Genomic DNA, 21,969 nt, shown 5'->3' on the forward strand with positions numbered 1-21,969 from the left:
CGTGGTGTTCATGAATAGGATCTCGAGGAATAGTTATGGAGAAAAGGCTGTATGGATAGGGAGCCTCACAGTCCAAGGTTTGCTTTTTGCAGAGAATGTGGCACTTTTGGCTTCTTCAGGCTCTAGCTGTCAACTTGCAACTGGACAGTCTACAATTGAGTGTGAAACGGCTGGGTTGAGAGACATGAAGCCACAAAAAGCTGGAAGAGGAATTGCGTCTCTCTCCAAGATCTTTCACCCCACCACCTGATTTTGGATAAACAGAAGACAGTGGTACTTTCCATCTAATTTGAACCAGGTTTGGGCTTTTTTGCAAAGAATGGACATAAAAATCCAGTGTGTAGATGAGTAGAGCTGGTAGAGTCAAAAGACATGAAGCTGTAAGTGCAGAAAAAAGTGACTCTTCTTATTGTGCCTGTAAGACAGACCTTGCTTAATCAGCAATTGTAAATGGCCTGTACTTGTATAGTTCTTTATCAAGACTAAAGGACCCAAAAGCGGTCATGCACCCATTCATACATTAACATGTTGATGTGCTTTTCGCGAATGAAAAGCATTAAAAATATTTTGCTTAGTGGACAATAGGACAGAAAACCTTTGTAAATGATTAGGAATTTCCAGCATGTTTTAGCAGGTGAGAAATTAAAACAAAAATAACCACAGGATTTTAATATAAATTCAATCAATTTTATTCAAGCAACAGTTTTTAATAAGGGCCACAAAGTACAATTGCACTTTACCAAACAATTTCCCAGCACGTAATTATAAGGCTTAAAAGTTAAAGGGTGTCAGATTTCGGTGTAAATAGAAAGAAATGGCAATTGGCAACATGGCTTACTGTATGCAATAAAAGTATTACCTATACACTATTGTCTATAACCTAAGAAAGGCAGCAATACATTAATTACTCCAGATCATGGATGTGTTTTGAAGGGGAGGTTTAAATAAGAACTAGATATTCTGAGGGAAAAAACAAAAAACAAAAAAAAAAACAAACACACTCACAGTCATGGAAAAATGTATTATACACAAAGTAAGAAAACTCCAAATCCAGTGTCGAATAGCATATATTACAATGAATTGTGTTAAATGTTCAGCAGTAGCAAGAAAAGCACCATAAAAAAAAAAAAAACTTTGCCCAAGCATTTGATTAGTTCTTCATTTTATGCACACGAAATTTATTCAACACTAAAAGTAAAGTGTCACATGAGGGAAGTCTGTTATCAGATATAATAAATGCAGGTGCGACATAACCGGAGAGTTTATTAAAGGTTATGTTCAGCTGAGTAAAGACAGCGGTAGAGTCTTTGTTTGACAGTTTGAGCATTTGAAGGCACTAATGTGTTACTGGCTTGAACAGATTATTAAAAAAAGAACACCTGTTTTTTTTCTGTATTTGGCAGTTCTCATTTGGTAGACCTTTAAGACATGAGTCTGAAACTACATTTACTTATATCACTGTGTTTGGACACTACACAAAATCAATCTTTTTAACACGTTTCTGAGAATCTCTGAGACAACCCTACCGTTCTTACTGTTAAGACCTATTTTTGCCTTTTTAAAAAAAAAGTAAGGTCATGTTTATGCTGTTTGGTCTTTGCAGTTAAGCACTTATCTAAACATAAGCTTGTACAACATGAAAGTGCTAAGGAGAAAATAAATGAGAAACTTTGATAAAATAGTTTTACCAGTTTCTTACTGATTATGGACTGTATGTGGTACAAAAGGGGCATTGCAAACTAATACAATCCAAAAAAGGCACATTTATTTAGCCAGGCACACAACATTAGTGACTATGTATAATATAATAACATAAGCAGAGAGATTTTACAACAACATCCTTCTCTTCCAGTCTCGAGAATGAAATTTGTGCGTGTGTGTGTGTTGTACGTCGCAGAAGCAAAACTGCAGTTTTAATACAATCCTTTACAAATACACACACAAACACCCAAGTCAATCTGAGATAAGAAAGGAAGACTCGTGGAAAGGTGAATAATGTGATCATCTGATTTCTTTCTGAGACCTGAAGCATCCATATTGCCCAATTCTTCTTTACTTCCAATCCTCTTCAATCTGCTATGGTTCTAAGAACAGGCCCAAACTGTAAAGAAGAAGAGTTTTAAGAAGAATATCTGTAAATTCAGATGTAGTTTTAGGCAATGAGAAATGCAATGTTGACTACTGATGCAGATTGTTTAACATATCAATTTAGTGCTGAAATGTGATATACAAATAAACCTGATTGATTGATTGATTGATTGACATAAGCAGTTAGTACAATTTTTGTCTTTTAGTTCCACTTCCCAATTAAGCACCATTTTTGTTGATCTTTAACATACACGCTTTGGTTGTACTGCGATTACAATAAAAAAAAAATTGCAACACACTATATGAAAGGCTTTTTACAATACAATATGATACCAACATCAAGCATTTGGCAAATGGGAACTCAAATTAACAACAACAAGACAGATTTTTTTGTCTTAATACTCACTAATAATGATGATGATGATGATCACTATTACAGCTATCAAGATGGCCCACATCTGAAAAGGAATAAAAGTTGGCAAATTATTAAAACAAAATTCAGGCAAACTGTGACACCCATTTTTTTTTAACGTTTATTTTCATGCAATCAGGTAAGATCTACTATAATGCCAGAGTTACATAATCATAACACTTTATTATCAGTAGTGAATAGTTTGCTAAATTTAAGACACCACTAGTCATCTACCTTGCAGTTCTTCCACCAGTACTTCCGATTCAGCTTAGCTGCACTGGTCTCAAACTGGGAGGCTCCAGCCTGCAGGGCGTCTGCTCTGTCATCCAGTTCAGACAGTTTCTGATCACGTTCCAGTACTTTGTCCACATTAACGCGCATAATATCCACTACCTACACAAAATTAAAAAAAAATAAAAAACACAAAAAAAATTAACAATATACAGAGTATATATTTTGTAATTTGATATTTCGATACTTGTAAATGTTTTTAATCGTTAACAAGGGAAAGAAAATAAAAGTTCAGGACTGTGCACGTGTATTACCCTAAAAATGATGACATTATAGTTATGAATGTAAAACATCCTTAGGAAATGTTGCCTAACAACATCAATCAAGACGTATCCCATCTTGTAAGAGAAGGTAATTGACAGGTTGTTTGTCTTAACTGAGAGTTCACTATGATTCAAACAGACAGCAGCAGTCTGCGTACAGAGTCACTGGATACACGTAACCCACATGTTCCACTGATCCACAAAGCTCGCTACCGCCCCTCCTCCCTGACTGAGCTGCACGGTAGAGGAGCGCATAAGCCCATGCAGGACTTACATAAGGACAGAGATGGTGATTATATAAACCTCTGACAACCAATTGGAAACTGCGTGACAGACTGAGGTTAAAGGTCCAGGTGGGAGGGCTGGACCTCCCGGAGAAACACGAAATGGAGAGGAAAAGGACAGTAATGGAGATTGTGAAGGAGATTTGACTACTTTTTTAAACTTGATTTTCTTAATGACTTGTTGTGAAAAGAAGACCTTTAAACTGTTCAATAGATGGCCTTCCCTGAATGTGTTTTGGCAATGCAGCGGGCGTGCAGAGGTAGAACGGTTAGGGAGAAGCAGATTCAGTCTGGTGAATCATGGCACTGATGCCAAGGGTTATGTAAGTTTCTGCAACAAAATGAACAGGGAGAAGGGGAGGGGTTGGTGGGAGGGCGCTAAGTGACACAATCAATCTACATCAACTTCATTATTCAATATTTGCTTTGAACTTGGAAAGGAAAGAAAAGGAAGCTCTGCCTAATTTGTGTAAATTAACCATTGCAGATCCAAAGTAGCCACTTGTGCAAAAAGCAATCACACTAGGGACATAGTGATTTGCTTTTGTGTGTTTTTTTTTTAAATTCCTTTTTGAGTCATCATTGAGTGAAGAGCTAAAATGTACCTTACCTCATCCACTTGGGCCTGTGTCTGCTGCAAGCGCTTGTTGCTCGATGCAGCAGCAGAACCTTCTGGACCAGGAGCTGACCTGATAAATCGAATAACACATGTCAATAAAAGACTATAGGCCAAATGTTACAACAAAATCTTCATCTAAAAGCACTTCACACTGGATTTATTTTGACTACCATGGCTCAGGTGAATAGTCAAGAAAAAGTTGAAAGATCTCCCAAACCAAGGTGGCAAGAATGATGTGAAACAGTGACTGTCACTAGTATCTATCAGCAGTTTTTCTGTAACCAAAACTGTGTGGATTTTAAGTTATTCTTGGGGTCATTGTCCTGTTTGAAACTCCAATGACATCTAAGATTTAGCCTCGACTCAGGTGACAGTGTTTTCACTTCTTAGCCTGAATCTCTCTCATCATTGACAGACTACAGATTCAGTGTCAGAGAAACCGAAGCAGTCACAAAGCACCACTGAGCCTTTACCATGCTTCAATATTAGCAGGGTATTCTTCTTTTGTCTCCTATTGTAGGCTTACTACTGATTCAAAGTCCTTAAAGGTTCTGCTTTGATTTAGTGCTACAAGGAAAAATAAATCCTCAAGTAATCTCGAGTTACATATAAACTACATACTACTGGGTGCTGCACAATATAATGAACTGCAAGACTCACTGCAATATTAATATGTGCATTATCACAATCACAATTACCTGGATGCGATAGATAGTGGGCAATTATATTTAATGCAGGTTTTCCCCCACTGTATTATAAGCCTGGCAGCCACCATGCTTTACTAACCCCGCTGCCAGGCTAAGTGTTGCTTGTTTATGTTTCTAGGGGGAAAAAAAAAACAAAAAAACTTTTTTTTTTTTTTTTTTTTTTTAAAGCCAGGCTCCAAGCGTCTCTTTTGCTCTGAGCATTTCACTAGCAGATCAGATTTATTCCTAAATGATAGGTTCATAGTTTATGCATTTAAACCCGACAGCGCGGACCAATCACACCGCTGGCGCCTCTGCGCTTTGCCACGCGCGTGCCTCCTTTTTCCTCAAACTGGACACAGGCTGACCTGTATGGATATTTACATAAACCTACTGTGAGGAATTGTGATCCTTTGGAGAACTCTAGGTAAAAGTTTAAAACCTGCCGCGTTAGCTCTGGTTGCGCAGCTCAATGTGAACCGCAGGAATAACTTGGAGCGAATTCACAGGTCCGCGTTGTGGAGCGGTGAGAATAATTTATCTTTGTGAATGAACAATTATATGCGGCGTTTACATCTCAACACGCTGCCCAGCATGTGGCTCTTTGTCTGTCTTCCCTGTAAAGTTTATGTCTGTGGTCCCGGTTGGCCGGAGCGTTGGTGGATAACGAGCAGCGCTAACCTCATCATGCAGGTTCAACCTGGTGAGGAGCTTTCGCGCTCTCCTCAGAGTCACGAATCACAATTATATTATTTTTAGTATTATTTTTCCGGTTACACAATGCATCAAACCATATCAAATGCGTTGTCTACTTAGTGTTAATACGCGCGGACGCACGGAGATCTGAGAAACTCGTCCCATAAACTCGACCAACCAGAATAGCTTCTGTGACGCTTATTAAAAACTCAACAGTCACGAAATGGAAGAGCTACTAAAGCCACATGAGCAGCATTGAATTAAATCTCCCATTTGTTGCGCATCTCTGCATAGTGCAGTAGATTACCTCATCATGCAGGGCCGGCCCAAGGCTGTATGAGGCCTTAAGCAGAATCTGACTTAAGGGCCCCTTTTGTTGCTAAAAATATCAGCACCTCTAACAGCTTCTGTGTTAGATTTAGTGAAATATGGGAGAAGGGAGTAGTTTAATTGGCCAACCTAAAAAGCAATAATTTATAATCGCAGTTTACTAATTTATATTTGCAAATTCAAAGATTAAACTCACAGCATCAGATTGTTGCTATGGTAACAAAACAATCCAACTATGAATATTGTTCTTTGAAGTTTTACAAATTAAACTTGCCAGCTCCTTAAAATCTTGTATTTAAATGTTAAACAATTTAATATCATTTAATTTATGTATGCCTAAACAATTGAATCAAATTTAACAGCATTGATAATATCAATAAACAAGTGTTACATTTATGTATCTGTGGTTTGTTTTAACATATTAGCGTTTATGGGGCCCCTGAGGCCCTTGGGGGCCTGATGGAGCCGCTGACTCAATTTGCTTTACACAGAAGTGCAAATTTGTTGTTTTTAGACTAGTTGTGGGTTTAAATAGCATTTCACTTGAGATCTTTTCCCATAACATATAATTACACAGTAATACTTTTACATTTCCTGTCACCTTAACATCTTTTAATACAAAAACACGGTGGACCACCGGTGGACCGTCTCGTCACCCCGACCACCGGGCTTAGCAAGTTCTCTGGGGGAAACCCTGTAATGTATTAGGCATTCACAATATGCATGCCTTTGGATTTAACCAGTTGGACTAATTATTACTGATGTACAAACTTTATATAGATTTTGGTGATCAAGATGCAATAACATAGTAGATACGTTGATGATGTAAACAACAACAAAAAAGGACATAATATTTGGGTAAACATATTTACCCCATGCTGAGAAGACAAATTCAAAATAAAAATAATGAAGATAATTATGTAAATGACAGTTTTCTTTAGAATAGACTAGATTTTAAAATGTTTTGAGAATGAATTTTTACCCCAAGCTTGTAGCAAAATTCTGGTTTAATACTCTTATGTAAATGTTACTATATCTAAATACAACAAAAAGTTGCACTACTTTGATAGCATTTAAAACTTAAACTAAAAACAGCCATTTATTCTTTTTAAACTGTACACTACAGTATGCAGGTTTCTAGTATTGTGCTTCCTTGCCCTAAAAGCCTTTGCACAACGGTAGTATACTGCCGCCTTTTGACAAGACACATAATTACAGTGAAGTGACAACACCACCACGGGACTATCCTTAAAGGAGATCTGAATACAGTCTATGCATAATTGAAACATTTAGTTAAGGATATACATCGACTCACAAGACTCAATATGCAGTTTACCAGGTAACCTGTGTGGCGACAGAAAACTGACTGGCCCTTTGTGCCAACATGTTTTGTGATAATTACAAAATGGGTTCAGAACAAAACTAATCTGGAAACAAAAACAAAATGTCTGAAAATAATGTGCAGCATATTACTTGCATTCAATAAACCAAATCACCTACTAACTTTTAAATGATTAAAACAAGTAAGAACCCATTGTTCATCCTGCCAAAAGAGCATCTGTCAGTATGTAGAATACATGAAGCAAAATCATTATGTTTATGGTAATAGGCAATGGATATAATTAGCATCTCTTCAACTGGAAAAAAAGCAGATAAAGTCAAATATCTTGTGTTCAACTATGGTGGTGGAGATTTAATACTATGGCCTTGTTTTTTTTTCCTCCCCCAACAGCAAGACTTCTGTATTTTGCAGCCATTGTTGTCTATGATGGCCTTCCTAACCAAAATCTAAGGTGGAGCTGCGGCCTAATTCGGATCTCCATCTCAGTTCTGCATCTCAGTTCTCTGTCTGTTGAGTAAAAGGCACAATGACGCACGGAACGTCAGCATAGGAAGATGTTGAAAGTGTGGCCCACAGATGTGAGAATTTGTGCCAATAAACATAGCCGATATTAATGTTGCTGTTACAACCGATGACTAAACAATGTTGCTTCTCTGCTTAGTTAAAACACCAAAAATTCTGTACTGCACCACTATAACATGCCCAAACAAATGCCAAATGGCCAACCTGCTTTACCTCTTCAAACACAAAGAGCAACAAGGTGAGAGTAAACATTGGTTACTAATAATATGACTGACATCAACTGGTACTGGTGTTAATGCCGATATAGCATGCATCCGTAGGTGAAAGTCATCATTTTAAAATTTTAGATAATTATAGTTAGTAATCAGGATTTTTCATTTTTAAAATATTGCAAAACAAAACAAATGCTTTACATATCCCAAAGGAAGCTAAGCAAATCTCACCTATTTTGATCTCGGTACTTGTCTTTCTTTACACCTGACCAGATTTGATAATTACTTATACACCAGCAACATCACAAAGGTTTGCCTGTTAACCTTTAAGTCCTTAACTGTTGATATAAAGTTGAAGGGACTACGTTGAACATCTCCAGCAACATGCATCATTTATGTAATGTTTCATGAGTAATCTTGCATTAGCTCTATTAGTGAGTCTATCGGGGCTGGAAGGATGAAAAATGCCAAGAAGAAAGGTTGAGCATGTAAAACTGAGGAGTAGGGAAGCCAATTCTTTTTGAATGCCATGTTGTTTACACATGCCTTTTACTGTATCCGCCTTAACCACATGACACCACCCAAAAGCTGCTACAACCAGTTTATTCCTTTTTAAAATGTCATTAACAACATCAAGCTAATATATAATATACTATTTATCCCACTGTCCATGGGATAACTCAAACTATAAGTAAACAATCAAGATAATCTTTGAGAAACAATTTTACTGCTTTACTACTTCATAATAAAATTATTGTACAGCATCTAATATCAATCACCTGAAACTGAAATTTGAGGGAACAAGAAGTTCTGCTAAATTTCAGTAACGGTGTGACAGAAAGTGGAATTAGAAAAAACATCCTTGATTCATAAGATATTTCTGAAATTATCTTCAGCAGTTAAACACGAGGATTTACGCCGTAATTAAAAAAAACAAAAAAAACAAAACACATGCATAATTATTAAATGCACTGTGTAGTTTTTGTATCAACCTGATAATTTCTGGAGAATAGATTTGCTAAGGAGGACAGTTATAAATATAGACATCGGGTGTGAACATCAGTCCACTTTAAAACTTCAACATGCATGAAATGTTGGTGATGTAATGGAAATGTTTTTAAGATACCAGCATCTTGAATATGTAAGTCTGTTGATAAGAGGTTTTAAAAAAGCAATAGCACCAGGGTGTTCAGTGAAAATAAATCACAAATTCAGGGTGTTGGCAAGCATTGCATCCTGCATAAATAGCACTGAAAATTTGGATATGTTAAATTAGAAAAAAAACAACACTTTGTAGCGTATTTGCTTCGTAATGTACAAAATATCCACTTTCTCTGATGGTAGCAATAGAGATCAAGCTTTTCCAGAACGATAACAAACAGACAATTTTTTTAAGTCTCACCTGCAGATTCCAATTTTAATTTCAAGGGGACTAAAACCCAGCTAGAAGTAGTTTTTCTTAACCCAACAGAAAATGGAGGACAGGCAAGTTTATTATATATCGAGCATGCAATCCTAATGTGCACCATAATTCAGTTGCTTAGAAATAAAAAGAAAAAAATCTGACATGTCAACATAAGACCTCAGTGGAAGAAATTATGAATAGATTGAGTTTCTTCAGTAACATGGACATGGAAATAATAAAATTTATCATCGAGAGAATGTGAACTGAAAGGGTTAAGAATTTTTATTTTCCAGACATAAAAACACTGACAACTATTAACTGCAAACATAAGTTAGCCACTCCGGGTAACAACTTATCTTATGTTCAATTATTGTTGACAACACATTCAAATATTGCTTGGTTCAGGTCAAAAATATTTTCATCAATATCTCCCTTTTATTAAAGCTAAATGTACGTCCCATTAAAGAGTACAAGTTATCAAAAAATAACTTTGTATGAACAAAATCAATAAGTATGTTGGAAAACTGTTTTAAAAAAAGATCCACGTAACTGTTTTGGAGAAAAGCCAACCAACTGAGGAAAGCTGCAACTAAGGGAAACGGTTACTTAGCCTCCAAACTATCAAATCTTTCCCAGCTAATAGCTATATTTTACAGCTGTGGATGTTACAAGAACTTCCAAAATGTATTTTCTTTTTGTTGTCAAAGTGCCTCACTAAGAAATGGAGAAAATCTCTATAGGAAACACAGCTAAAATGTTTCAATGTTTTACGGCTATACTTAGCTTAGCTTAGCTTAGCTGATTTACATTTGAGAAGTGGTGCTAAAGTATTAGCACTTGTTGCAAGCTAATACAGAAAAGTTTTGGGCGTTGTTTTTGTATGACGTGTATTGCTCTTATATCCAATAAACACTCGTTTTATGAAAAGTATGATCTTAAACACATTGAGTAGACGCATAAAATACTTACATTGTGAAACTGGTTTCCTTTGAACGACTCTGTCGCTTTTGTTTCTTGTTTGTAAAGTGTGTAGCCAGCCGCTGTAACACCAAGTACTGTCTTTCGATCTGGTGCCTTCAGGGGCTTTCAGAAATGGGAGATTTATACAGTTATAAATGAAATAAAAGAGAATTATCAAAACCAGTGGGACGTTCATATTAATTTTTGCTTGCATTGAAGTTTCTAATATGCAGAAAAACCACCGGCACGGTTTACATGGCAAAATAAATTAATTCTGAATATTCGTATAAATTTTGGACTGACTCTATGAGTGAATTATTCAGAATAGGTTTAGTAAACAGTAGATGTTGGTATTGAATTAAACAACTCTCTTTGACTACGTTGAGAAGGAAAATAGGAGATTAGAGTGAAAATTTGAAAACAATTGTTTTTTACCGGTCTTTAAGAGCCTACGAGTACCTAAATGTCACATTAGAGATAAAACCTCAAATGTAAATCCAACTATTAGGTTTACCCCCCAAAATAAAAACACTATACTGTAAATTATAATCTGAGTATTTTTTATATTGTTAGGCTCTGTGGCAGAGAAATGCGAAGAAAAGGAGCTATACAAACCCGTGACCAGCATGTGATAAATGGAAACAAAAATAACTCTGTTTTCGAAGGCCCTTTATCATCTACACACTACAATTATGTCTAATAGTAATAACAACAACAATAATAGCAATAATTAAGCTGTCTTTTAATGCACTTGTAAAAGAATATTTCAGTTTGGTTATTAGCGCTGTGATCTTAAATATAGAAATGACCTCACGGATAGCTGTTGTGGGTGAGGTTATGGTTTTGTGAGCCTCATATACAACATATGTTTTACTGCAAAAAGATTAACAAAATAAGTCAGAATTAGTATATAAAAAACTTTATTTGATTGTCTGTAAAAACTTTATTTGACTGTTATATGTGAGATTAGATTGAAGACATAGACTAACAGAGTAATTATACACACACACATTATACACACACACACACACACACACACACATATACACAAGTATACATAGATATGTATGTGTGTTTGTGTGTGTATGTACTCTATTCAACTACAACAATATAACCCATTATATGTCAACACAAGGATCTAAGTTATACATACTTACTCACTAAACTGAGTATTTGCTTAGAGCATTTGAGCATTTGAGCATTTGAATTACGCTTTCTTCCTCCTTTTATATACATCTGTTCCATTTTCTTTCTTCTTCCTGTTCTGTTTAAACTTTAAACTTCCTTAAAGTTTGCACAAGATTATGCATATTCAGAACTGCAAAAATGTATTTCTAACATTCTCTGTTGTTTCTTTGCTGAGACGCAAGCAAGGTTAAACTTGGTGTGAAGATGCTTCTGAGAAACCAAACATTATCTTGTGTTTAGTTTTCCCTCCTGGCTACATTCCAGATCCTTCATCCAACACAGTTTCAGTTGCAGGTTTCTGAAAAAAATAAAATAAAATAAGAATGAAAATACAGAAGCAAACCTTTGCGTAAGACGTAATTATTCAGTGTCAGACTCTAAGAGCTTACATGGTTAATTTCTTTACTGGCCACAGTTTCGTGGTACAGGATGCTGCCATTCTCCTCCTGTGATAAATGTTTGATCGAAAGATTCTTATTTACTTGCACGTTGTTTAAAAAAAGAAAACATTTGTGGATTTGCATTAAGGGTTATTATGAAATGCTTCAAAGCAAATACAAGCAATAAGGGTGCCAACTCGACCCTCAAGGCCACTTCTTAAACACATTCAACCTTTCTGCAGGCTTTCACTTGGGACATCTGATATATGCAGCAGGTTCACTAAGCAACAGAGTAACATTAATGACTTTGCAAAGCCAGGTATGTCAGAACACGGTAATGGTAAACGCCTCGCTGACATGCATGACTGAGTTACATCTTATCCCCTTTAAACAGAGGACTGCTTCTCTGCTCTTCAGTGCGTTTTCTGCATGTGCTCTTTGTTCGTAATGTTTGGTTTCACAAGGATTGAATCTCACTTGGTGAAGAAACCTGATTTCCATGCACACCTTCCTCTGCTGACATTGCATGCTTACTTGCATTCAAACTTGTGTTTAAATTTAGCAAAATTAAGTTTAGCGAAATTCTAATACATTTAATCCTTTAAAAATATTTGAAAATTCAGTTCCGAGGTTACAATTTTTAAACCTGAGCTAGATGAAACTCTGAGAGCCATTGAAATTGTTCATCTTAAAGGTGACAAATTAGACATATCTGTTGATGTTTTGTGATACTATAACACATCACTAATTATCACTATGCAGCTGACTATTTTTCAGACTCAAGATGTGTAAATTGCTTATATCACAACCTTGAATGGCTTTTACATTTATGCTGTAAGTAGTAATGTGTTCGCTGTGTTCTAGCTTCAATGGTCAAAGAAAATTAGTTTCAGAGGATAGCGGCGAAATGCACAACTGTGAAATTTGCATGTACTTACATATCCCACATTGACGTCTGTCAGCTCCTCAGCCTCACTGTTTTCAGTGCTGCATCCTCCAGGAAAACACTCCAGTCCACGCCTTTCTCTCACTCTCTGCAGGAAGTCATACGCTGATGATTTCCCAAGGAGTGCTGCCAGATAAATATTTGACAGGAGTGCATTAATTTTGCACAGACAATGGTTGACAAAATGCTTTTCCTCTTGCGATGTCATTAATATCACCTCCTTCACAGATGTTGGTGACCAGGACCATCACAATCAGTCCTTTTGCAGCCATGCCTTCTTGCAGACTCTTCATCTTCCAGAGACTCTTGTGTGAAATGCTGTGTTTCCTTTCAGCTCCTGACCCTTTTTGCTTTGGTTCCCCACGCCCACTGAGCTCCCCAAAGCAACAACAGGCATCGCTTGTGTTTAAGGAGAACTGTATGGGAGGAGGGCACAACTAATGAAACATCCAAAGAAGGGGTTCAAATGTTTTAGATTTTTTGTTTACTTGGTTCTATTAAAATAACTGCAACTATCAGATCAGACCTAGAATAAAAACACTTTTTTCAACAGCACATATAACCACAAGATCACAACTTGCAGTTTAATTGTACTGAAAAAAGCTAGAAAAGACAGACATATAGTAGAAGTCATACAAACACACAGAGTATATTAAAAACCTTAAGAAATTTTTCCTTGCACACAAAAATTTGATGTTTCCTCGACCTAGTGACTATGCCTACTTTTATTTTATATTTTCATAGTGATTTGAGTATGCAAGTAGATAAAGATTTCAGCTTAAAAAAGCTTACAAATAAAAAGCAGGAGACTTATGTCATTCATTAGGAAAAGGTTGCAAGAAGAAGGGGGCAATTAATGAAACTGTGGTTGAAACAAGAACCAATGCCCCCTCCCATACTTTAATTGCATAATTAAAAAATAAATAAATTAGAGATAAAAAAAATGGTTGTATGTAGCTAGATGGTGATGGTATGAAAGCCCGTTTCCGCCACTCTTTAAAAAAAAAGAATAAATAAATTATTTCATTATTTTGAGATCGTATCGTATATTGAGATATAATGAGATAGTATCTCGTTATAGTGAAATGCTATCTCATTATAATGACATAATTTATTAGATTGTTTTTTCACCAGAGTGTCGGTAACTGGTTTCCATACATAGAGACTTCCACTTTTTTTTTTTAAAGTAACACCTACTTTGAACAACAGGGGGCGCTACATCTCATTTACATGCCCGGAAGTTCACAGACGTTTTAAGCTGCACTTCTACTAACCGTCACTTTTTTATTTATTAGCATTAGCTCGTGCTAAAATCTCTTTACATTCACTTCCTGTTATTATTATATTATATAGACTCGTTGCCACGGAAACAGAGTGCGAGTGAAACAATGTAGCTGCTGAGAAGTAATGCCAACTCTAAACGGTGAGATATCTGTAACGAAGGTATTTATTGTGTCTGTTGTTAGCCGCCTACGTTAGCTAATGTTGGCGTGGCAGCTGCGGTTGATGGGAACTGTTGCAGATGCACCAGTTGCTTTAGCAAGTGCCATTGCCTTGTCTGGTCTACAGTAGCATTTCAGTAATGTAGTCACGTTATGTTCAGATATACTCTTCGAACGGGTTTCTTGGTTACGTTAGCATTGTGCTATCGTACCTGCGGGCTCCAAAGGGAAAGTAATTGGTGAAACGACCCTATCTACATGACTGTGTAGAAGTAGGACTTAAAAACATCATATTAACTCTGTCAAACAAGGAATAGTATTTGGCGCAATATGTTTATATGTGCGCATTGGTACTCTATTTCAGGTTTAGTTTTTCTACTATGAGCTCCCTGTCGGCCCAGCCTCAGGCTTCAAGCTCGTCATGCAGGACGCTTCCCGGAGAGGGTAATCAGGTAATATCATAAAATCCAGACATCATAAGCTTTAGTTATTGCTCATTTTGATGCTAAACAATCGTTATTTTTTGTTTCCCCTCTTCCCCATGCTTTAGGTGAAACCAAAAGCCCCGCTGCTGCAGATCTTGCGTGTAGCTGGAGCTCAGGAGGATGTCTTCACTCTCAAAGAGGTGAGCTTCCCGATCAAATGTGAATCATGAGTCTACTTTTGGCGTCTGGGTTACAAACATGCTTGTCGAAAGCCTACAACTACACAGTGTCATTATAGAACACGTTTTGGTTGCATCATGTTGAAGGTGTGTCGGCACTCTTTCTGCAGCAGTGATGACTAAGCTCCCCTGCACATGGCAAGGAGACGTAGAAATCCTTGCACATGATATGGTAGCCATAGCTTTTAAGACAATGAGCAGGATACACATATCTTTAGATTCCTATTTAGCAACATCCTGAATGGGATTTATAAACCAAATTTTCTTTTTGTTTATATTTTTATTTTCACAAAGTTTAGTGATCACTTAGTGAAGACTTTATGACATGTTAAAGTAGTGTTTCCCAACCTTGGTCCTCAAGGCACACTACCCTGCATGTTTTACATATTTCCTTCCTTCAGCCCAGCTGATTTCAATCTTAACAGGCCTTTGTTGAACTGTAATCAGCTGATTGCAACATTACAATACCACATCTGACTTTTACTCTTTATAGAAAATAAATTTTGTGATTTGTGTAAATTCTGTTTCATAAACTATGATGGTTTAAGGGTAAAAAAAAAAAAAAGTAATTTTCATAAACTTTTATGATGTTTGTGAGAGTGAAGTTGGTTTAATGCTGTATATTTAAGTTTTGGGCCCCAAAGAGGGTGAAAAGTTCACCTCCAGCACACAATGAAAAAAATCAGCATCTATCCTTTAATTTGTTTAGGTGATGCACTATCTGGGTCAATATATCATGGGGAAGCAACTGTATGACAAACAGAGGCAGCACATTGTCCATTGCCAGGATGATCCTTTGGGTGAACTTCTGGAAGTTGAAAGCTTCTCTGTCAAAAATCCAAGGTATTTACCTTTACTCATAACTTCCTTGCTCTTATGGATAGAAAACTGTTTTAATATGTATATATTTTTTTACATAAACTAATTGTAATTGACTCATTTTACAGCCCAGTGTATGAAATGCTGAAGAAGTACCTGATTGTGCTTGGCTGTAGTGGTAAGTGATTACTCTTTGTTGCTTGAAATCCTTTCTATATTTTTGAATATTTTGTCTGACGAATCTCCATTTTTTATTTGTATGTTGCGGCATATTTTGTGAGAATTAATGTGGGAATACAAGGACAAATTTTTTTTTCCACGTTGTTACATATTGTTTTCTCTTTTAAGAAAATGGGGGGAAGAAAAGCATACTTTAGAGTTTTTGCATCACATAAGGATGCAGGGGTTTTCTTTTGGGCCAGACGAAATGTTGTCCAGCTTGTTCTTCAAATCGAGCGAAGAGGCTCCACATATCTGAAGGCCATAGTGAGAGAGTGTGTACTCGTATGATTAAAAGGGGGGGTGTCCTTTTGTTTGTTACTGTGTCTCATTTGAAATGCAGACGCTGCAGAGAATCTTTCTGTGGGCCGTGAGTGTGTAGAGGGCGGAGTGGAGGATCGTGGTCAGGTAAAGCCGAAGCATGGTGCTCAGGAGAAACAGAGACCTTATTCACCTCACTGCACACAATACTCCTAAACATGAGTCAGGGACTCACAGGCTTCCTGTACAGCTGTTTGCATCTCTTCCTAAAGATAAATTATAAACCATTTCCTACCAAGTTTTGGTAAAGTAAAGGAAGCTTCCTTCTGCTTGTGTGCACTGAGGAGAGTGAGAGACGGTCTGCTGTCTTCGTTGGTGTACATTTGTACAGAGTGGCACCGTCTCTGTACGACCCCATCCTTGGTTTGGTCTGGTGGTACTTCCAGCACTCTTTTGTGACCCACCAGCTCCACCCAGTGGATGGGGGGGGGCAGAGTCACTGTCTCTGTCTGTCTCAGAGTTCTCTTCTCTGCTTCAGTTTGGAGGCTCTCAGCTCTTGCTCAGGTACTGGCCTAATTACGCTAAACCTACCCGCCTACCTGTTCCTGTGTGCCATTCTTCCTGTTCCCCAGAAAAATCCAATTGTAGATAAATTGCCCTGCTACTTTTTACATAATTAATCTGGTATTAGTTCTTTTCAGCTTTGTAAATCAAAGAGATTTATGTATTTGTAGTTTATTCATGATGATCAAATTTCAGATGATTTGTCTTTTGACTTCTGTTTCTCTCTCTCCTTGAAGCTGTGACATAAAACAGTTCTAAAATATGTGAACTATGCAGACGTTTCTATCCCACTATGAATGTACTTTTACTCTTAAAAAAGAAATGTAGTATATTGTTTTCTGTCCTGTTTCCTTAGATTGCACATTTATGTAAATACAATAAATTCTGAAAATTGCAAGCAGCACTACTTGAAGAAATTGCAGAATATTGTATTTTAATTGGAGCACTGGCTTTTCAATCTTCTCTTTGTTTTACCAACACTTGCTGTTTAAATTTAAAGTTATAGTCAAATTATGAATTAAGCCTTTCCTTGTCCTAAGTCCTCTACCTTTCATTCTTTTTTACGACCTCCCCCATTCTCTCTGAGGCCATCTTGAAAAGGAGCTGTGAGTCCTCCAAGGATCTAGTTATGGATCTGTGGTATAATTTTTTTCCCCTCATGTTTCTCTTCTCTTTAGATATGTGAGGGTGTGGTCAAAGCAGGAGTGGTGGCCGGAAATGATGGGCCTCTTCTGCCGACCCCCTCTCAGAGACGACCTCGTGATCCAGACGATGGTGAGCAAGCGGCATCAGAACGCCTCAGCGGAACCGGGTCCAGAAAGCACAAGCTAACTGTTCAAAACTTCTACAGAGTCTCTTGAAGGCCTGCCTCGCTCAGCCTGCAAGCGTCCCAAACTGGATGTCACCCTGGAAGAGTGGGACCTCTCTGGTCTGCCCTGGTGGTTTCTGGGTAATCTGCGTAATAACTATAGCCGCAGGAGCAATGGCTCCACTGACATCCATACAAACCAAGTAAGAGACCTCATGTGTTTGTACACTTTGACATTTAAAATAAATGGTAAAATATGGAAAGACAACAGATTCAGTAGTGAGGAAAAAAATAACCTGTTTGAAACTTGAGGCATTGCAAGAATGTTGATGCTTAATACAAAAATAGACAAACTTACTTTAGAAATAATTATTTAATTTGCCAGTTGATCAACATAATGAAGAACAAAGCAAAAAAAAATCTAATGGAGTACTTAAGAAACTTAAGAAATAATTTTTTCTGTGTTCAAAACCAATCTTCTAACATAATGTGCATTTCTAACACCATCATGATGATCTGCTTGTCTCTTATACAGTCATTGGAGTTCAAATTGACTTGGTACAGCATGTACAGTGCTGATATTCTTATGTTAATTGGTTCAGATGTCTTCCATTTTTATTTTTATTTGAGCCTTTCAGCTGTGAACTGTTAAATGTGTTCGGTGTAATGATGTATGAGAGCAGTCTATATAAAACAAGTCTCACTGTTGATGAGACTGGTCAATTTTGAGCCAGTAACAGAGTTATCAACAAAAACAGTTGTTCAAGAGACCTGGTATCGCTTGTATATGGCGTGTTCACTGCTCAGAAAAACATTGGATTTTCTCCAGTCTGTCTCTCATTACTAATATTGCTTTAAAGCAGCAACTGTACATTAGGAAATCGGTTAAAATGTTTTTATTATTATTTGTTGTAGACAAATAAAGGTTTTAATAGTTTAATTTTGTTCTACATTTTTCATGGTGCGCATTCATTTTGAAGACAAATCGTTTTCTGACAGTGGGTGGTAGTCTGACTGATGAATCAGCTGTCTCTTGCACAGGAGGAGGACACAGCCATCGTGTCAGACACAACAGAAGACTTGTGGATTCTGACAGAGGGCGAGAGTGAGCAAGTGAGTGTGGAGATGAAGGAAGCGGCGCTAGAAGAGGGAAGTGGAGGAGAAGAAGGTTCTGTTGATGATGATTATGGAGGAGGCAAGGAGGAAAAGTCAGACCGAGAGGCAAGTAGTTTATTTTGGACTTCGCCAATCCATTCTGCGTTTTAGTTTTCATAGGAACCAGTGAAGATGCACTCTGGCCACGTTTAGTTCCAATATTTATTCAGTGTATTGTGTATGCAGCTTCCTTGTTTAATGTAGATTTTCTTCAAAGGTTTTCACCTGGAGGTGTTTCTGTAGATTGTAGCTCTGGAATGACGAGCTGGATGTCTGTATTTAGACCAGTAAAAACCAGAGGAGAGGACAAGATGGAAGACAGTACATTAATATAAGAAGATGGAAGACACAGTTGTCTTAGTTTATTTACTTTTTTTTTTAGATGCAAGAAGAACCCGATGAAGACTCTCAGTGTCTGAGTGATGACACCGATACAGAGATCTCCACACAGGTGTGCATCTCCATGCAAGATCTGTGTTTTTACCTTTTTGTTAAGTTCATTGTCAAAGAACTAGACTTGACTTTGTGTGCTGTCTCATTCCTCAGGATGCATGGCAGTGCACAGAGTGCAGGAAATACAACATACCTGTCCAGCGGTACTGCGTTCGCTGTTGGGCTCTACGAAAAAACTGGTACAAGGACGTGCCCCGGCTGGCTCATTCTCTCTCCGTCCCCGACATCCCAGCGTGCAGCTCTCTCTCTGCCCACGACGAAGAAGACGACAGCGACACGGGCATCGATGTTCCAGACTGCAGCAGGACGGTCTCAGACCCAGTCATCCTGCCCTCCCACTCCACAGCTGACCGACCGATTCCCACAGCAGGTATGAGTAGAGGGAAAGGGCCGCGTCCGTCTGGCTTCCACAAGCACGGCCAGCTCTCAGAGGGGGAAAGCCAGGAAAGTCTTGGCATGGAGGTCCAAGATATTCGACCGGAGGCGCTGCTGGAGCCCTGCAAGCTGTGTCGGGTGAGACCGCGTAATGGTAATATAATCCACGGACGAACGGCTCACCTGCTCACATGTTTCCCATGTGCACGGAGGTTACATAAGTTCCAGGCTCCCTGTCCAGGATGTGGGAAGATTATTCAAAAAGTTATTAAGATATTCATCCTCTAAAGAGCAGCTGAAGGGATCCAAAGGGTTTTGGCACCTAAACGTAAATGCAACGCACAGATGAAAGTATAAATAGTTGAACATGTTTACAAATCCTCAAAAGTACACACAAGAAAACACAAATTTCAGCACTTGGTAAAGTTTGCTCTTCATCGCTAGGGTTGTTTTGCATCACACTGCCTGTAAAGTATTGTCAGACAAGAAGAGTGGTAACTAATATTTTTTTTTGTCTCATTTAAATAAGGGAAGAGGCAAAACTATTTATTTATTTATTGCTAGATGCTCACACTTGAGCAGTCGGTTTGAGGTTTTAATTGATCTCATGAAGGTTTTGTTATTGTTTTACAACCACATAAATGTTCCTAACCTCAACCCTTACTTTATGTTTGCAGAGTTGCATCAGTTGATATGTTTTTCTCTTCTAAATAAATTAGATATTTTTATCTTCCTTCAGTGTTGTGGTTCTGAGAAGAGTTACCGTTTGCAAAGTTTGACCAATAGCAGGTTAACGAGTCAACCCCCCTCCCTTTTTTTTTTTTTTGAATCGACTTTAGATTTATGAAAGCCTCCTTCCAAAATTGTCTTAAAATAATACCCAGCTTTGTAAAAATATGTTTTTAATAATTAGATGTTGGCTTAGATCTTGTTTGTGTGAGCGCTTCTCCACATATAATATTTAACCTGCTGAAGATTGCAGCTATAACTTTTTTCCTTGTGACAGTTTGGTGTTTGTTCAGTATGTCTAACCTTTAAAACTCATGCTTGCAGTAGGTAACTCTTCATTTCTCACCTCCCTGACTTAAGTGAAAATAACTCCACATTTAATTTATTTATGGTGTTTGTGTTGTAAACACCTAACCTGAAGCAAAGAAGGTTGCACCTGTAAGAGCCTCTTCACATCACATTTCTTGAAAAGTTTGATTTAAGCGTTACACTGCCATGTAATAACTTTAAGCTTAATTTGTATATAGTAGATTTTATTCTGATTATTTTTTGCATTTTCTGACCTTACTGACGCCATTTCCTTTCAGTGTGCTATAAGTAAAATGTATCCTCTATCTAATTTGCACAATTAAGATTCTCAACATGGTTTCTAAGTTCTCCTCATTGAATGTACCAGATTTTCCATCTGCTTTTTTCCCCCCTTGCCTTTAATCTTTCTGCCAGTAGGTGGAGAGAGTTCTGTCTCGTAACTGCTTCCTGCGTAAGCTGTATCAGTGCAAATCTGTAATATACATTTAGCGCATGCCTTTTGCCGTGACTTGAGCTTGTGCAGAATTGGTCTGAAGCTTATGTGAGCCAATAACTAGATGTAAACTTATAAATAAAGCCAGTAGCATTTATCAGCTTCAGTAAGTATCAACACATAATGGAGTGTGCTACATATAGACCTCATGTAGGGGATAGAGTTGATATAGATTCAGGTGCTGACAGAAGTGATTCATTTCTGAGAAGTTTATAATGTAATCCAGTAAGGTACCTTTTTCTTTTTTTCTCTAATTGTTGCTTATTAAATTTTCTTTTTGTTGTTGTTGAGCAATAAAGGTTTAAAATATTAAACGTTGTTGAAATATTCATCAGTGGCATTACAAGTCTCCATTTCCAATGTGTGTTTACTGGGTGAAGACTAAGTCATTGTACGACACAGCAGCTGCTCTGTGTCTTCTCCCTGACTGAGCTGCAGCACCTGCAAAGCTCCTCTGCTTACTCACCATTTCTTTTCTGTCTGCTTGTCCTTGACTTATTTTTGGACCGTTCTTGAGAAGTGGGGCAGACGAGCCGTCCTCTCCTGCTTTCTGTCGGTATATAAATACAGCTGCTTCTGTGGAGCAGGACGTTTTTTAGGTTCTCATTAGAGAAGTCTTGTTTGTGGAAAGTCCCCAGTTATGTTGTCCCCGACAACTCGCCATGAATGTAATGATGACACAGTAACTTGTTCTTAAAGTGGCTGAGTTACTTTTCAGTGAGTTTTATGGTTTGATTGGCCTTCAAAAGTCCCTTAAGTAGTGAATATAGTTTAACTGTGTGTCATAAAGCTCCTTGGAGGAGTTAATGAATGAGATTGTTTTATTTGAAAACGGAAACAAGACAAGTGAGGGGATAAAGTTGTGGCGAAGTTTAAAGCAGAGTAATGTTTAAAGGCAATATCCCAAGCCTGGAAAGTTTTACAGGATACTTTTCAATCCATAATCTTAAAATGAAGACTGGTAACACTTTATTTGAAGGGGGGTGAATAAAACTGACATGACACTGTCATAAAAACCTGTCATGAACATGAATAAGCCTTCATGAATATTTAT

General features: G+C 37.5%; 3 protein-coding genes across 5 annotated transcripts; 1 reads left to right on the forward strand and 2 right to left on the reverse strand.

Annotated features, from left to right (window-relative positions):
* Positions 1 to 665: 665 nt before the first annotated feature.
* On the reverse strand, positions 666 to 10,237 carry vamp3 (vesicle-associated membrane protein 3 (cellubrevin)). Its single transcript, XM_014986287.2, has 5 exons — positions 10,120 to 10,237; positions 3,949 to 4,027; positions 2,735 to 2,893; positions 2,495 to 2,546; positions 666 to 2,101 (listed from the first exon to the last, which is right to left on the reverse strand). Coding segments are annotated over exons 1-5 (309 nt in total). The 5' UTR covers positions 10,122 to 10,237; the 3' UTR covers positions 666 to 2,084.
* Positions 10,238 to 11,321: 1,084 nt separating this feature from the next.
* LOC148159640 (uncharacterized) lies at positions 11,322 to 12,927 on the reverse strand. The gene is made up of 4 exons (XM_088006009.1): positions 12,842 to 12,927; positions 12,617 to 12,750; positions 11,688 to 11,744; positions 11,322 to 11,596 (listed from the first exon to the last, which is right to left on the reverse strand). Exons 1-4 carry the CDS (start codon positions 12,915 to 12,917, stop codon positions 11,552 to 11,554), a joined length of 312 nt encoding a protein of 103 aa, XP_087862135.1. The 5' UTR covers positions 12,918 to 12,927; the 3' UTR covers positions 11,322 to 11,551.
* Positions 12,928 to 13,856: 929 nt separating this feature from the next.
* Positions 13,857 to 21,229, forward strand: mdm4 (MDM4 regulator of p53). Of its 3 annotated transcripts, none has more exons than XM_088005513.1 (11): positions 13,857 to 14,067; positions 14,431 to 14,518; positions 14,617 to 14,691; positions 15,440 to 15,573; positions 15,678 to 15,727; positions 16,112 to 16,176; positions 17,271 to 17,367; positions 17,444 to 17,604; positions 18,428 to 18,622; positions 18,939 to 19,007; positions 19,103 to 21,229. In XM_088005513.1, exons 2-11 carry the CDS (start codon positions 14,447 to 14,449, stop codon positions 19,670 to 19,672), a joined length of 1,488 nt encoding a protein of 495 aa, XP_087861639.1. In that variant the 5' UTR covers positions 13,857 to 14,067; positions 14,431 to 14,446; the 3' UTR covers positions 19,673 to 21,229. The 3 variants fall into 3 exon arrangements, with proteins under 3 accessions (XP_087861639.1, XP_014841770.1, XP_014841772.1); XM_014986284.2 differs by having other exon boundaries at positions 13,857 to 14,047; XM_014986286.2 differs by having other exon boundaries at positions 13,857 to 14,047; positions 18,443 to 18,622.
* The last annotated feature ends 740 nt before the right edge of the window (positions 21,230 to 21,969 follow it).

Source organism: Poecilia mexicana, unplaced genomic scaffold, assembly GCF_051168715.1.
Source record: "Poecilia mexicana isolate PSO_F unplaced genomic scaffold, ASM5116871v1 scaffold_5, whole genome shotgun sequence".
Classification (NCBI taxonomy): Eukaryota; Metazoa; Chordata; class Actinopteri; order Cyprinodontiformes; family Poeciliidae; genus Poecilia; species Poecilia mexicana.

Bases quoted from the DNA above. Each gene is read 5' to 3' on its own strand.
- vamp3 (XM_014986287.2), bottom strand. The intron at 2,894-3,948 runs GTAAGGTACATT...AATTTTGTGTAG, and splicing joins CACAGGCCCAAGTGGATGAG to GTAGTGGATATTATGCGCGT. The intron at 2,547-2,734 runs GTAGATGACTAG...ATTCCTTTTCAG, and splicing joins ACTGGTGGAAGAACTGCAAG to ATGTGGGCCATCTTGATAGC.
- LOC148159640 (XM_088006009.1), bottom strand. From the start codon at position 12,917: ATGAAGAGTCTGCAAGAAGGCATGGCTGCAAAAGGACTGATTGTGATG. The intron at 12,751-12,841 runs GTGATATTAATG...TTTATCTGGCAG, and splicing joins CACCAACATCTGTGAAGGAG to CACTCCTTGGGAAATCATCA. The intron at 11,745-12,616 runs GTAAGTACATGC...CATTTATCACAG, and splicing joins CAGACGTCAATGTGGGATAT to GAGGAGAATGGCAGCATCCT.
- mdm4 (XM_088005513.1), top strand. From the start codon at position 14,447: ATGAGCTCCCTGTCGGCCCAGCCTCAGGCTTCAAGCTCGTCATGCAGG. The intron at 14,519-14,616 runs GTAATATCATAA...CCCATGCTTTAG, and splicing joins TTCCCGGAGAGGGTAATCAG to GTGAAACCAAAAGCCCCGCT. The intron at 15,574-15,677 runs GTATTTACCTTT...CTCATTTTACAG, and splicing joins TTCTCTGTCAAAAATCCAAG to CCCAGTGTATGAAATGCTGA.